The sequence below is a fragment of the Haliaeetus leucocephalus genome, unplaced genomic scaffold (genome assembly GCF_000737465.1).
Source record: "Haliaeetus leucocephalus isolate CR32 unplaced genomic scaffold, Haliaeetus_leucocephalus-4.0 Scaffold2, whole genome shotgun sequence".
Lineage (NCBI taxonomy): Eukaryota > Metazoa > Chordata > Aves > Accipitriformes > Accipitridae > Haliaeetus > Haliaeetus leucocephalus.
The window spans coordinates 6,347,192-6,363,600 of NW_010972438.1; the positions used below are offsets into that span (position 1 = coordinate 6,347,192).

Genomic DNA, 16,409 nt, shown 5'->3' on the forward strand with positions numbered 1-16,409 from the left:
CGGGGGGGGGGGGCTGGGGGCCCCCGGGGGTGCGGTTAGGGGGGGGGGGGGAGGCGGGGGGGGGGGGGGTCCCCGCCTTGTTGCCATGGAGATCAGCGGCCGGTGGGCCTCGCCTGGCGGACGCCGTAGGCCGCCCCGCCGCGCCGCGCTCCAACTCGGTAGGCCTGCGACCGTGGCGGCGCTCTGGCAAAGCACCGCCCATAGAGGCGGCGCGGTGCATCGTGGGAAGCAGAGGGAAATATGGCGGATAGTGAGGAACCGTAAGTGCCCTGTATGTGTGTGCTCGGCCGCCCCTTCCCCCGCTTCCCGGGGACGGGTGGGCCCCGGGGTCCCCTCTCCCTCCTCCCCGGTCTCTGTAGCGCGATACTGACCCTTCTTTTATTCTCTCTCTTTTAGGGAGAAGAAAAGAAGGAGGCTAGAGGAGCTGCTGGCGGATGGGTTAGTGCGGGGCTGCGGGCGAGCGGGCTCCCGGCCCGGGGCAGGGGCAGGCAGCGCTTGCTGAGGGGCGGCTGGTAGGTCAGGGCGAGCCGCAGCCCCGCAGGAGAGGGGTGGGCTGGGAGGAGGCTGCGGGTTAGCTCAGGGCTGCGGGGCCCGCTTCAGAGGCGCTGGTAGGGGCGACCGTGCGTGAGCGGTCCCGGGGCCCGGCCGGCGGAGAGGCGAAGTCCAGGGCCGGGGCGGGAGGAGGGAGCCGGAGGAAAGGTGTTAGGTGGGTCAGCGTGAGGAGGGGGAAGGCGAAAGGGCGCTTGAAGAGAGAGGACTGGGGAAGAGGAATCTCCCGGGGAGAGGACCAAGGGGCTCACCCGGCGCGGGGGTGGGAGTTGCGGGCTTGGAGCTTGGCATGAGTAAAGGCTGGTGTGCTGGAGAGCTTTGTGACAGGAGCGGGAGAAGCTGCGTTGCTGGGGAGGGCCTCTAGGTTAGAAGCAGGTGGCTAAATTTTGGCTGAAAATTAAAAAATTCAGGCTACGGAACAGTTGCCTCTGCTTATTAAAACCCTAAATTCTATGCATCTGTCCTAACGGCCTTGAAAACTAACGCTCAGCAATCTTTAACCTCATCTGCTTCCATCCCCTAACTATTCCCTTCCATCTGCTTGTGGCCCTCTTCCCAAAGATCACAGAGGAGACCTGCCTGCCTGAGTGGTAGACTCGCAGGCAGTGCATGTGTGTGTCGGGGTGAGGGTCACAAAAATCCTTGGGTGTGTTGGATGGGGAGGGGTGCATGCCAAGTCCCTCAAAAGCATGGAGCTCTGGGGATGTGAAGGTGGTAGGGAAAAGTCTGGGCCTAAAGCAGCGTAAGGACTGTGGTGCTCTGATATTTTAAACAAGATTTAAAATGAGAGTAATTCGATGAAATAAACAAGGATTTTGTTAAACTCTTATAATACAGATACCTGGTAATGCTGTAACAACACAAAAATAAACGCTTAAAAAAACTGTCTGCGAAAGTTCAACATAAAATCTCAGGCTGAGTTATTGATGTTTTTCAGATCTCCACAATGTCCAACCCTGTAAAAAACAATCTATAGCAGAGTTGCAGAAGTGAAACTAGATCTTACTGTTTTATCACTTGTAAAGGAAAGCAGACATCTAAACAGAAAAGGAGTAGTGCTGCTTAATGGCTCTTTATATGGACTATGTAGAAGGATTAAAAAAGTTGTTCTTAATGTCACCAAGCATAGCTTCTGCACTTGTTTCCACAGAAGTTAAAAATTATAATCTAACCCATAGAAGCAATTACTGTGATGTGTATTGACCCATTTTATTTGCTTAAGTCGGTGCTTAGTGCACATCCTGAAAACTGGTATACAAGAGATGAGCCCAGGCTTCAGTGGAGGCAGTGTTGTATTTATTCACACTATTTCCTATTATGTGAAATACGTGTATTTTCACATTATTGTGAAAACTGGGGGAGGTACAAAAGTGCAAGTCAGAGGTCAAAAGACCCTTATGAATTCAAATAAATTTTGTAGATCTTATTTAACTGCCAATACAGGAAGTAACTTACCTAAAGTCAACGGTTAACCAGTAATGAGTTCAGTCTGCAATCAAAATATAGGCAAATTATGGTGTATGTATTCCTGCGGTTTAGTGACATTTTCCCCTGTTACTGAAAATCTTCTGTGAAATTAATTGTCTGCAAGTTATTACTATGGACATACTGTGTTGTCCATCTTCTGAATTTTCTGAGGATAAAGGCATTTGCCGTCTAGGTGTTTTCACTAAGTTTCCTTTTTATTTTGAGATGGGTCACCAGGAAGTAATAATAAATTCTAAACTTTACCCAACAGTCATTGATACAAGCGTTCTTCATATTACTTCATAGGAGGAAGCAAATAACGCTCCTTATCAATGACAACAGAACATAATCAGGATTGGCAAAGCTCTTTTATAATGAGCTTAGTTTTGTATTAAGGTAGAACATAATCGTTCATATATATTGAGTGGAGCTCCTATTTAAAAAGGGAAATGTACTCTATTAAGGAAGGGCTTGTTCTGTGTAGGTGATGATCTTACATTAGACAATTACTTGACAGAGCTGATTCTGAACTATTCCAGTAAGTCTCTTCAGCAGTTTATAGTTACGTACTACTAAAAGTGACCTGCAAAAGCAGAAAAAGGGTAGTGGAGCATTTGATGTAAAATTCTGTCTTGAAAATTTAAAAGAAGATAATGGCAAACATTCCTTTTTTCAAGTAAGTCTGCTACTGCTGACAGGCTCAGGAGATGACCGAAAAATGGGGGTGTTCTAAATTGCATAGTACCATTTGAGGGTGAAGACCATTTAAGATTTGTATGGGTTTTTTAACCATTGCTTAAATAAACCACTATAAAGATTCAGAGGAGACCATACTGGGGCATGTTACTGTTATTTATTCAGTGCCTCACAGTTGCAGTTACATACTGATAATTCTAAATATGATTCATGAACTCAAAAAGTCTGTCGAAAAAAGAATACAAGACTTGGCTGATGAAAAAAACATCACCCTCAACATCTAAAGGGGCAGCCTCTTTTTCTATGTCCTCTTTAAATATGAGGGAAATAAAAGCAAAAAGGCTAGACCCTTTTTTTGCTTCAGGTCAACTTTTACTAGTAACAGCAAAATTAGTGGGATTGCTTGAAATGCCTGGGCTTTTTCCCCCTCTATGCATATTTGTATTACTGCTTTCTAGTTCCACAAATAAAACCCACTCATGCAAATGTTCATGCACATAACTTACATGCATAAAGAATATGCAGGCGCATTTGTATGAATGGTCAATAATTTAGGTATTTTTAAGATATATAAAGAAAAAAAAAACATTGTGGAGGTGTGGCTTTTTCTCTATGATTTTGCAGCTGAATTTACTGTGTTCTGTGCAGAATGGCTGTTGATGGTGGGTGTGGGGACACTGGAGACTGGGAAGGTCGCTGGAACCATGTAAAGAAGTTCCTCGAGCGATCTGGACCATTCACACATCCTGATTTCGAGCCAGGCACTCAAGTGAGAAATACTTACTTTAAATAAATTTGTAGCGTGTGTTGCAAACTAATGTAAACAGTTTCGTTAATTGACCACCAGCAGTGTATGAATACTAAAACTGCATGAAAAGCTTATATTTTAATCAATTGAACATTATGATTCTAGAAGAACATACTATATTCTTTCTATAAGCCTGTATTTCTGAATTGTAGAGAGTCAACTATGAGCTTGCTGTCATCATATATATAAATATATAACAACATATGAATTATGCTCTTTGAGTTCCACATGAATAATAGCAGCATTTGTCTCTCCATTTTTAAGTAATTAGATACAGTAAGGAGTTTCTTGTACTTAAAGAAGGAATTAAGGTTAATATGAATACTTAGAGAACTGGGAAAGATGTTTAGTAGAGAAAAGCAAAATTTAAGTATTTCTTCTGCTTTCCTTTTTTGGTACATTTGTTTCAGAACTTACAGTTGAATGTATTTTACTGTTACCTTTTTAAGGTACTGTTCCATTATTTACTAGTTTGAGGCTGGGGTCTAGTAGAACAGTTCACAGAAAGTGGTTATGTAGTTAAAAATTTCAATTCTTTTTGTCCAGCAATGTTGTCTGTGTGTTTACATTTATTTTGTATTATGTATCAGTAAAATATTTGGAGGAAGAAAACATTACTTCCTTAAACTGAATGATAGTAAAGGCAGACCTTGCTTTTTTCATGGTCAAAATTAATATAAAGAGAATACTGATACGAACAAAGGTCTTGCTTTTCTGTAAGCTGGGATATAGGAACTGCAAGAACTCCACAGCTGATTAAAGTCCAATATGTAATTACTCCTGCAAGCACAAATTGTTTTATTGATCTAAGTTTTTTATGTGAAACTTATTGGGCACTGAAAATTTACGGTGACACATGTATAAGGGTTATGAAGCAAAGGACAAATTATACTTTTTCCTATTTAGTGTATTAATTCTTTGTTTTATATTTTCCGCAGGCTCTTGAGTTTTTATTAAGCACATGTAAAGTACTAGTTATTGGAGCAGGAGGATTAGGATGCGAACTCCTGAAAAACCTGGTAATTACTCAGTTTTCACCCTTTGCTTCTTAGCATCTTCTTTTTTTTTCCCTTGAGGAAATTATCTTTTCTGCTTTGTTAATTTGGCATTTTTTATTGTATATAGCTACTAAATTTCTAAGTTCTAATCAAAATGTATAAAATACATGAAGATACAGACAATAAACTTGAAGAATGCACTTTGTTAATAAGCTTGAAAGGTGGTAGTCTAATATGTTGCATGCTATTTATTTAGCTGTCTCAAAGCTTGTCATGAGGGACAGCATGGTGCTCTTTATGAAATGTAGTCAAAAGTTCACTTGCAGCCTTAGATGTGGTCTAATGTTCGTAATTTTCCCTAATTACCAGATCTAGGGAAATGAAGTAAACTGAGAACAAATCATGCTTATAATGATAGGAGGAAGTGGTGTTTGGAATACCATAGCTTAGATGTATCTTTTCAGATGAAAAGCAATACTTTAAACTGCCATAAGTAGCTAGCACCAAGTTTAGTATTAACAGTCAAAGTTGAATTTAATTTCAGTTTGTTTTACATCTTTGGATTAATTCAAAGTGAGGTTAGAACTGCTGGAATTATTTATGTTCTTTCATAGTGAAATTAGTAGAGCCAGACTTACTGTGTCTGTGGTGACCTTCATGTCCGTGGAATCTGTTTCACCTTCCTGAGTAGTGGCTCTTGGGTTTTCCAGTTCCTCAAGATCAGTAAATCAGAGGTTGTCTGCAGAGACCGCACACTCCCTCAGAGCTGCATCTGTATTGCTGAATTCGGCCTATGTAATGGCAGCTTTGCTGACTCAGACCAACATGTACTATCCTGTATAGAGATAGCTAAGGAGGAATAGGTAATAGTCTAAGAACAGGGAAGGGATGTTACAGTACTTCCCTGGCGTACAGAGTACCAGAAGGTATTCTGTAATTTTCTTGATACGGTGTTAGTTTATAATGGATTCTCCCACTACGTGTTCTGAAAAGCAATTTTTAAGTGTTTAAAATGCAGTCATGGGATCATGTGCTGTCAGACATTTACCCAATAAATGTGTATGAATTTAATTATCCTATTAATGTGTGTTTTATCCTCACAGATGCTCATGTTTATCGTAGTGTATGACTGTTACCATCCTGTTTGAGTTTGGTAGTTTAGACTAATACTATACTAATCCATGCTTCTATTTAATAAGAAGAATTTCTTATGGATTCCATGGAAAATGTGTGGATTGATATAGTAACTTACTATGAAATAACTTTTTTCCTTAATTTATACCAACACTTACGCATTAGTGTACTTTACTGTAGAATTTACATAACTGCTATTTCAGTGTTTCCACAGATAACCTCCAAGCTTGAGATGCTTGATAAATTAATAGCCTCCTTTAAAGCCAGGCATTCCAGATCCATTAACTTAGGGGTTTTACAGTTCTAGCACTTGTGTTTACTCTTGTTCTGGTTGCTGGTTTGCTACTGCAATGCTTAAGCAGGATTTTACTTGAAGAGACTATGACAGCTCCAAGGCAGTTTTCTTTCTTTGGGAATTTAGTGCTGGTGAATTTAACCTCTGCCCAGAGCTACTGTTTTATGCGTTTATTGGGACATAACAAATTCAATCTGTTGATAGCTCATTGAGAGGGAGGATTTGTATGGGATAAGGCACTTTATAAGTCTGCTGTGTGCACTCAGTTCCCATCTCTTCAGAAAGATTTTAAGTTATCATGATTTATTTTTACCTATTTTCAGAAAGATAAGCTCATAAGTAAATCTAGGTTCTGTTCACATGGATTCATGTCTTTGGGACAATGAATATAAATTCGATAAAGACTCCAATCTGTATGTTTGTGATGTCCCAGGCTCACTCTTCTCTTTAGCAGGCTCTCCCAGCCTGTTTTGATAATATTGAACAAAAGCTGAACATTTATCAATGAAACAAAATGATTGTTCAGCAGCAAGGGTATCCAATATGACATACAGTATTTCTTGCTGCCTTTCTTACAGAAAATTATTTCTATTCTGACAGACTTTAGTCCTGTTGTTCATTTGTTTAATTGGTTTCCCAATACAGCATTTTCAGTACTTATGCATGGGATGGCTCTGTTTATTCAGAAAATGTAAAATGAGGAGTTTGAAAGTCTTTATAAATAACAAGATTGAGTCTTAAAGGAAAAAATGTAGGGGACAGGACTCAAATTTTTTTGGAGTCACTTCAGAACATAACAACGCATTTCCTTTCTCTAAATGCAGTGTTTTACAGCATGTATTTCCCTTTAACTGTAATTCACATTGTTTCTTTGTGCGTGACAGTTGTTATTACTTTATCAGATCCTACCTGCAATACAGTTTTAAGACAATTTTACTCTGAAGTCATTTGCCAAATCTAGTGATAGCCTGCATGCAAACAGAGATCAGGCAGAACTTCTGTCAGAGGTTTGGCATGTTCTTAAATAGCGAGGTGACTTTTTGTGTTTGCATTCTGTTCCAGCATTGAATGCAGTGAGGAATGCTGGCTTATTTTGGACAGTGATTTGAGGGTGGATATGCCAGACTCATGTATGCCAACTGTGAAAATAGTGAATGTTGAAAAACTTAAGATTTTAGAGTAATTAAACTTTGTTTTTCTGTTCCTGCCAAGCAAGGAAGTGCTTATGATATTTCTTCAAATTCTGCGTTTTTTTCCTCCAATGAACGCTTTTGATTTACGCCAGTTGTGAGGGACTACTGCAAATTCCCCTTATAGATCAGCCTACTGTTGGCTTCCCTGTGTCATGATTAGGTAGGCTAAAGCAATATTGTGTTCAGTAGAACATTGTCTTTGATCATTCAATTCTTGCTAATTCCATCTGTCTGAATATCAGCATTAGCCACCCAACAAAGAACATTCTTGTAACAAAGAACGACCATATACCTGTCTGCACAGGAAGTGAAGAGCAAATAAGTTTGTTCCTTCAAAGGTAGCTTTTTGGCACGTGGAATGAATTCTGGAGCACTGTAAGCATTTCATTTCCTATTAAATGAAGTTGACTATCTCTTTTCACAGGCACTGTCCGGCTTTAGACAGATCCATGTTATTGACATGGATACTATAGATGTTTCTAATCTTAACCGACAGTTTCTGTTTCGGTAAGTGATTATTTTCACCATTTGACTTTCGTTTTTTTTAAATGTACCTAAACAAAATATGTGAATATGATCATTATTTTGGTTGAACAAGTTGTAATTAAAGATTACTGAACTTTCATATCACAGTAGTACTCATAATTAACTAAACATTGCATGTGATTCCTTCTTGTTTTGAGATCTATGGTGTCACAGTTTGATCGTGAAGAAAATTAACATACATTCCTCACCATTCAAATACAGCTAATGACTAATGGAAAGAGTGACAGCAAAGAATAATGCACACACATTGAAATACCAATTTTTCTGGTACCCTTTTCTTCCAAGCAAAATGAAAAATTGTTGGATTTTTTTTTTTGGTGCTGATAACTGTATGGACATATTTAGGTGACTCCAGGGCTCTCATATCTGATGCTTTATGGGGATGCCTTAATGTTATTCACATGAATAAATTGTCCTACAGTAACAATTAGTCACTTAATTCAGTATTGCAATTCATAGAGTCTGGAAAGATTGAATCTACTAAAATAATGCATTTGAAATTGCTTGAGTTTTTTTCCCAGACCGAAGGATGTTGGGCGACCAAAAGCAGAAGTTGCAGCAGAATTCCTAAACAACCGCATTCCCAACTGTGCTGTCGTAGCGTATCCTTTTATAGAGAAGTAGTAGCCCTGCGGGCTTCAAAAAACCTAGAAAACTCTGTAGGTGGTAAGACTATCTCAAGTATTTTTCTGCCATCCTCTCTTTTTTCATACAATAAAGAACAGATTCATTCAGCTGGTGATTGAGAATTCTTTTTCAGTGGCATTAGCATACAGGAAATATGCATGGGGAAAGAAGGCTAAGCTTTAAGAAACTATTTTGTATGTTTCCACTGAGTCTTTTTATTCAAATGCAGTATTCTAATTTTCACTGAGTTATTAGAATTACAGGTTTATTCACTGGAGTGTTTTGAGTACGTACTGGTAGGAGATGTTAGTTTATAAATATAGAGCAGCACTTACTGATAGAGGACTTTGTGAGAGCACATTTTGAGCTTCCTAAATAGTTTGCCTGCTGAGCTTTCTCCTGTGTGCGACTATTACATTGTGTCCCTTACTTATTTTGTCAGATGCTACAGCTTCAGCTGTGGGAATTTTGACTCTTTTAATCACTTTTTTTAAAAAAGTGTCATAGAAAATTATAGTAATAAATTAGATAATGTTTGGCTTTAGGTTAGCAAATAGAAAACAGTAAACTTAACTACTTTATATTCCTTTACTGGGCTTACATTCAGGTATTTTAAGAAGATTCAAGATATGGATGAAAGTTTCTATCGACGTAAGTGGTATTTGCCTGCCAAACACCCACTGGTGCTTTAGGGGAACATTGCACTTGTTGCTGCTCGCTGCTTTTCCTGGTAGTTAGATTGCTAATTATTTTAGCCTTCTACAGTATACTGGAAGTAGAAGTGACAAATAGACAAAACTTAAATGCATCTGTTATATAGGTAGTCTAGGGGAGATAGCTAAACTACAGTCAGTTCCTCTGGACTGATATAGACAGAATACTTTGCTTGTCTTAAGGAGTATGCATTAGTATAGACTTTAAATACAGTTTTTTTTCCCCCTAGAGTTTCATATTATTGTTTGTGGGCTGGACTCTATAATTGCAAGAAGATGGATAAATGGCATGCTGGTAAAGTCTTCAATCTTTTTAAAGCCTGGTTATTGCTTGAGTATAGGTAACTAAAATTGAACAGATTTGTGTAGAATGTGTCATTAAAATGAAATGAGGGCTACTGAAACTCACAGCTTTCTGTATCTATTTCTGTTTTCTTTTCTTTTTTCTTTTTGTGAACAGGATAAAATGCATGGTCTCTTACCTGCCTTTTTCTTGAGTGTTAGCCAACATTTGTGCAGTGCCCTGCAGGGGTAATTTCAAAGTTAGATTACATGGTGGCCTTGTGCAGTCAGCTTTTGAAAATCGTAAGAAGGGAAGTTCCGCAGCCTCTCTGGATGACCCCATTGTGAATGTTTTTTTTCATTAGCCAAACAGTACTTACCGTGCTGCAACTTGTAAATGTCATCTTTTGGAGCCCCACTGCTACAAAGTAGTAGAAAGTTGGTCATCGAACTAGGTAGTTTTATCATTGTGAATTTGTTTAATGATCTTGAGTATTTACCAATATTTAAAAAAACCCAACCGACCCAAACAACAAACCAAGAATCAAACCCCCATATCCTTCAAATCAACCAACCATTTGTTCTGGTATACTATAAGGAAATAATAGCATTTATTAGAGGGGCAAGAGGAGGAGGAGGTGGAGGGTGAAGGTGGTAGATAAAGTCCTGCGCACTGGCAGATAAGTAGTGTTTTATACACTATGTACCCTTAAAATAATCTGCATATTAAGCATTTAATCTTGTGGTGTACCATTAAGAATAGTATTTTTAGGATTTTTTTTCTTTGTGCAACTTCTTTAAAAAAAACCCACAACCAAAACAAACAATACCCAACAAACCCCCCCACCTTTATTCGTTAGATGTCATTTCTACATTATGAAGATGGTGTACTGGATCCAAGTTCCATCATACCTTTAATAGATGGAGGGACAGAAGGTTTTAAAGGAAATGTTCGTGTGATTATTCCTGGTATGACAGCATGTGTTGAATGCACGCTTGAGCTTTATCCACCACAGGTAATTGCAACTAGTGATATTTCCTTTTTTTACATTCCTCTGATTTGCTTGTTTCTTTTCCTAGTACTATACATAATGTATTACATGTTTTCTTCCCCTGCCCACACCAGGTCAATTTTCCCATGTGTACTATTGCATCTATGCCCAGACTACCAGAGCATTGTATTGAGTATGTCAGGATATTGCAGTGGCCAAAGGAGCAACCTTTTGGAGGTAATTAGTATATTGCACTGGTGCTAAATTGACATTTCTCCTTTTAACTATTTTTTTTTTTTAGTTAGGTATACACAGCTACTTCTAATAAAAGAATCCTACCTTTTAACCTTATGTGGCTTATTGTCATATTGAATCTAAACCTCCTCTGAGCTGGTGATGGATTTTCTCTTCTCAGGCTTGCTCTCCAGTTCCGTATTTGTTCACGTGTTTCTCTCTCTCATACTGCACAATGTCTTTCCTGACTCAAAATGTTGACCTGTAACAGCTCTATAAATCTGTGAAGTTAAGGTAGTTTGTATATAGAATGTGTTAGAACTTATGATGTTTGTATAAATGATATTTTGATTATTTAAAGTGTCAAGTTTTAATAGCTTAATGTGGTATTTGTTTTAACCCAGATTAAAACAAACGAATTTTTTTTAGACAAAAAGGGTGCTGTATTTCTGAAGGACTCTTGTAACTGTAACTTATCAGTAAATTCTTCAACTTTGCTGTAGAAGGTGTTGCATTGGATGGAGATGACCCTGAGCATATACAGTGGATTTACCAGAAGTCTTTAGAAAGAGCATCACAATTTAATATTAAAGGTGTTACATACAGACTCACCCAAGGTAAGGGTATGGCATTTCACTAAGTTTGTGGCATTTGCAGTTATGCTGGATTGGCATTCTTTGTATTTGTTATGACTAAGCTGGCAGCTCTGCTAGAAAGAAATAGTTCTTTTCTGTCTTAATATCTTAAAACAGAAACAAGCAGCTTGTTTCCTGTGCCAGCACAAATATTTTTATGATGAATCAGATATTTAGGCATTCATGATGAATCAGAGGAACTTATCTGGGACAAAACTGAACATTCTTCTTGCCATTTTATTTTTAACCTGGAGCAGCTCCACAGTTTACATTACACTGTGACCACTTTTGCTGGGTCAAAGAGTAGGAACAAAAGAACGTGACTGCCTCTTTTAGCAACAACCACACTTTATGCCAGTTGAGGCTGGTTAAGACTATAGCATCTGTTCTTTACTGCTGTGTATGCCTCTGTTCGCATGCAAGTGCAGAATGCTGCCGCTCATTTAATCAGCATTTTAAACACTGACCAAATAGAAAAGAAGTGGAGAAACTCATACAGAATCTTCAGAATTTGTGGTAACTTCTATATATTTGTTGACTTCTTGTACTGAGAATGCATTTGAAATGCTGAGCTTGAAATGCAATGCTTGAACTTCACTGTGTGCCTTTCTGTCAAAAAAAGGCAAACTGATTCCTTGTGTATCTTCCTCACATTCCACCTAGTGTATTGCAGATAGTCTTTTGCAGCAGCAGCAGCAGTTTATACTGGCTTCTCTAGTAGTATTTTTTTGGTACAGATAAATGTGAACTCCAGTTATGAAATATAATTATGTACATGCAAATGGCTGCATAGTTTTCAGCATTTGAAGATAGCTTCATTATAAAGTACATAGCAGAAAGAACGCAAAGATAAAAGTGTTATGCATGTTTTCTCAGGTATGAAGGTACACACGTCAGTAATGAGCTTCAGACTACTTAGGAGTTTGCTGTCTTTTTGGCAGGCCTGAAAAAAGAGTAAACCGCATTGTACCAATGTACAAACTTGTACGCATAGGAAATCTTGCTTTATATCGGTATACAGTATGCTGTTTGACTGGATGGGTTCAGTAAGAAGAATTGGATGAAGGTGCCAATACAGTTTGGCAAGCCTGTTCTTGTAGAAGGAATACCAAAACTAAATATCTTTCCTTTATGCATTTCTCCAGTTAAACAGAAATAGAACTGAGTTTTAAATTAATTTTCAGTGCTGAATACAGACTATTTGTTTTTAGAATTTGTTCACTAGTTCTCTTTGTGTGATACCTTCTTTTTCTCAACATGCTTGATCCATTCCTAAATAAAAAAAATGCCAAAGTATTTGAGCAGCACACCATTATACCTTATTGTTACAGAAATTCCTGGAAAGTTTAAAGTATCTTCGGGTACACCCTTCTGTAATTATTCTGGCTGAAAGCTGTCTCTCAGTTTAGTTTCTTGGAAAAGACAAAGCTGTATATTTTGCTTTTACAGGGGTGGTTAAAAGAATTATTCCAGCAGTAGCTTCTACAAATGCAGTAATTGCAGGTATGCTAAAAGAACTCATTTCACTTCTGCTTTACAGACTTTAGAGTTTTGTAAGGCAACAGTTTGGCATTGAGAACTTGGGGAGGAGAATAGTAATTTTTAAATGGGTCTGGTTTATTCTTACAGTCTCATTTCTGCTTTCCATAGAGAAACTGCATGTGACTATAAATTTTAAGCTCATGTATGACTGTGGGAGTGAGCAAAAGCATTTGAGACTGGGGAAAAAAATAATTGGAAAACACGGTATAAAAGCTTAACATAGGCTCACATTAGTCCCGAATCTATGCATAGAACTGCCAGCTGCCTTCAGTTGTTTATTTTTTTCTTTTTTTTTGGTCACTTCTTTGGTACAACTCTGTGCACTAATGTCTGCATGTCCTGATATAGAGCTAGAAAGTGAAGAAATCGGTTTTTTTCTCATTCCAGCTGTTTGCGCCACTGAAGTTTTTAAAATAGCCACAAGGTATTTCATTTCTTATTAATAACATACATGATTTCCAACATAATGATGTGTATTAACACTAACATATTTGTCATTATAGTGCATACATTCCTCTTAACAACTACTTGGTGTTTAATGATGCAGATGGATTATACACATACACATTTGAAGCTGAAAGAAAGGTTAGTGCCATTAAAGGCTTGCAGGGTTGTTTCCTTGATTTCTATTGAACTTACACAGTTTGTGTGTATTTCTGAAACCCAGTATTGAATCTTTTGGCCCCTAGCACTGAATAATAATATTTCTGAAGTTTTAAAAGCAGAAACTACAATGTTCCTGGTCTGCTACTTTTCCAGAGTATTGTTTTTAGCATGTAGGAATTTTCTTTTTTTAAACTTCTGTGGTTTTGGGGTCTAATAGTGATGACACTGGTGGTCTGACCATGTAGAGTAGCAGGACTCTTGACCTCCAGATCAACAGATGTCTTATTTGATGTCCTGGTAATGAAACCTTTTCTTCTACCCATCAGTTTACCAAAAACTATTGCATAGTATATGTACCAGCATATTTAATTTTTGCCTGTTTAGCCAAAGTTTCTTAATATTTGGAAAAGTAGCTTCTGGTATAGGGAGGTTTTTCAGACAGTTATTTCTGTGGTGTCGTTGGTGCAACATTGGTATCTCAACTGTTTCGGTTAGGCTACCTGCAGAGGAGAACAGTACTTGACTTTTTTGAAAGTGAATCCTGAAGATTTCCCCTGTAATACAGGAAACGTGGTCTACAAAATAAAATACACAGTCTTAAGAAGACTCATAAGCAAATATTCTCAAAAGAGGTTATGGCAACAATTTACTTGGAAGTTTGTAGTATTAAATTTTATGTCAGATGAATTTTGTAGTTCATAAATACTTAGTTGCTGTTGGGAGCCAGTCCAATGATGACAGACTTCACGAGGAATTGGGTTTTGTCATTAATGTGTGTAACGGTATTAATATTTCTAGAGCTAAAACTTAAAAAAATCTACAAACACACAAATAGTTTTGAGACCTTATTAGCAGCAGTTTTAAAATCATATTTAATGTAATGTGCATTCTTGTGCTACTTTATTGTAGGAGAACTGTCCAGCCTGCAGCCAACTTCCCCAAAACATAGAGATTTCCCCATCAGCTAAATTGCAGGAGATCTTGGATTACTTGACAAATAATGCTTCACTGTAAGTGTGCAACTATTCTGACTTAGTTGGTAATTTTTGCTAGTTCAATGTTTCAAAAAGGTAATTTCTAAATGTGTTTTTACCTGACTGTCTGTTTTTTTTAAAAAATGTTTTGTATGTAGGCAAATGAAATCTCCTGCAATCACAGCAACTATGTATGGGGGAAATAAAACACTTTATTTACAGGTAATCTCAACATACATAATTGTCTTTAATCTTAATTTATTTAAATTTATTTTCCTGAATTGAAAGGAAATGTTTTGGCTTTTTTTTTTTCTTTTTTTTTTTTTTCAGACGGTAGCTTCAATTGAAGAACGAACAAGGCCAAATCTTTCCAAGACACTAAAAGGTATCCTGCAGTTGTCACCTGTAGAGATGTTCAAGATACTGCTCTAAACAAAGTCCATCAGTTTCATCTCTCTGTATGGCATGTTTAGTTTTATTTTGTGCTAGGCAATAGAATGTGCTTCATTATCTCCTTTTACGTGCAATATACCTTTCTCAGGTTGCTCAGGGATGAGCTTTGAATTGCTTAAATGTGAAGCATGGACAGATGCAGAGAAAAACATTGCAACAAAGCACGCTGATAACTGATGTAAATTAAACATATTTCCAATAGTGCTTTATATATTTCTTGATAAGGTCTGTTAGTTTCCTGAATTAGATGAATATTAGTTTAGCTAGTGAGCTGTTTGCAGCTTTATTTCATCGTGTTTGTGGGAATGGCATTGATAACTTTATTTAGAAAAAGACAAACCACATGGGCTTGCTATACTTAAGCTTTTCTTTCTGTTTCAGAATTGGGGCTTGTGGATGGCCAGGAACTTGCAGTTGCTGATGTTACTACACCACAGACTATGTTGTTCAAGCTTCACTTTACCACTTAATTTATTCAAAAGTAAACTGCATGTACAGCAGGAGAAATCTGTACCCACCTTGTAAAACAAATGTACTCTGTGGGTCTTAAAGCAACCTGAAATGTTCACGTTAGTACTAGCATTGTTGAAGGTTAGGTAATACAAATGAATCACCATATTTCAGAATTGTACGTAGAAGCCAATATTTGGTGGATTATATTTGTATAAATGCTTATTAATGTACAGAACTCTGATGTATAGGAATACACTTTTTTCCAGTTTTTGTTGTCAAAATGTTAATGCTAATACACTTTCAGACACATGGAAACTTTAAGGTGGCCAAAAGTTTTGTTTTCAACATGTGTGCACATACATATGCAAAGAGAACACCCTTTAAAGGGAATCACAGCGATCGGGTTTTAAATTGCAGCACTCCTATACACTTGCTGAGTCACCTTAAAACCAAAAGAGGGAAGTAGATTAAAATGAGCATTTTCCTCTTCTTTGATATTGATTTGATCAATTTTATGAAAGGTTATTAAGTATGGGAGAGGTTACTTTGTTTACAAGCAAACACGAAAGGACAAAATCAACAGCTGTGCATGAAAACACGGACGTGTCCGCTCGCAGTCCCCTGGCAGCCGCCGTGCACAGTGTTGCAGGATTATGTTCAAGTATCAGTGGTGCTGTTAAGGTATTTATTAATAAAAAAACATAAAGACACCTTTATTTGTGGCTTATCAGTGGACATCGTTTGTAACCTCAATTTAAAAAAATCTAGGGCATCCTTTGGCTGCTTTAGTCAGAGACCTTTCTGCAAGCAGTGCCAGACGCCTCGCTGTGAATGCTCTGGTTTTACTTGGTGCGTGTCAGCTGTGTTTGAATTTTCCGTCTTTTAAACCATGAACTGTGTTTAAAACTTGCATTTGAACTCGATAGTAAGGGGGGGGACGACACGGTCTATGTAATTTTTAAGCAGGTAATTTTTAACAACCGGACGTTTGGAAGTGTTGGAAGGCCCCATGCAAGCTGTGGGACTTAAAGCAGCCGAAGGAAGCACTGCGAAGCGGGACTACAGCTGTCTTTTTAGCATCTCATCTGAATGACAGCAGGGAGACAACCAGGGCCAGCCCTCCGCCATGACAGGTACCGAGGCGGAAGTGGAGGCGGGTCACATCCTCCCTCCGCCATGACAGGTACCGAGGCGGAAGTGGAGGCGTGTCAC

The 16,409-nt window shown here is 38.1% G+C and overlaps 1 protein-coding gene across 5 annotated transcripts; it reads left to right on the forward strand.

The window, feature by feature from the left end:
* Positions 1–216: 216 nt before the first annotated feature.
* On the forward strand, positions 217–15,897 carry UBA3 (ubiquitin-like modifier activating enzyme 3). 5 transcript variants are annotated; one of them, XM_010570761.1, is made up of 18 exons: positions 217–260; positions 397–438; positions 3,361–3,481; positions 4,459–4,539; positions 7,565–7,647; positions 8,208–8,288; positions 8,921–8,964; positions 9,257–9,321; positions 10,169–10,324; positions 10,435–10,537; positions 11,038–11,151; positions 12,619–12,672; positions 13,099–13,135; positions 13,215–13,296; positions 14,227–14,327; positions 14,450–14,513; positions 14,622–14,676; positions 15,126–15,897. In XM_010570761.1, the coding sequence occupies exons 1-18, from the start codon at positions 241–243 to the stop codon at positions 15,212–15,214; spliced, it is 1,392 nt and encodes a 463-aa protein (XP_010569063.1). In that variant the 5' UTR covers positions 217–240; the 3' UTR covers positions 15,215–15,897. The 5 variants fall into 5 exon arrangements, with proteins under 5 accessions (XP_010569063.1, XP_010569054.1, XP_010569038.1 ...); XM_010570736.1 differs by having other exon boundaries at positions 227–271; XM_010570752.1 differs by lacking the exon at positions 14,450–14,513 and having other exon boundaries at positions 218–260; positions 15,126–15,149.
* Positions 15,898–16,409: the final 512 nt, after the last annotated feature.

Coding starts and splice junctions, on each gene's coding strand:
- UBA3 (XM_010570761.1), top strand. CDS start 241: ATGGCGGATAGTGAGGAACC. Junction 8,289..8,920: donor CCCAACTGTGCTGTCGTAGC/GTATCCTTTTAT, acceptor GCTTACATTCAG/GTATTTTAAGAAGATTCAAG. Junction 14,677..15,125: donor TCTTTCCAAGACACTAAAAG/GTATCCTGCAGT, acceptor TTTCTGTTTCAG/AATTGGGGCTTGTGGATGGC.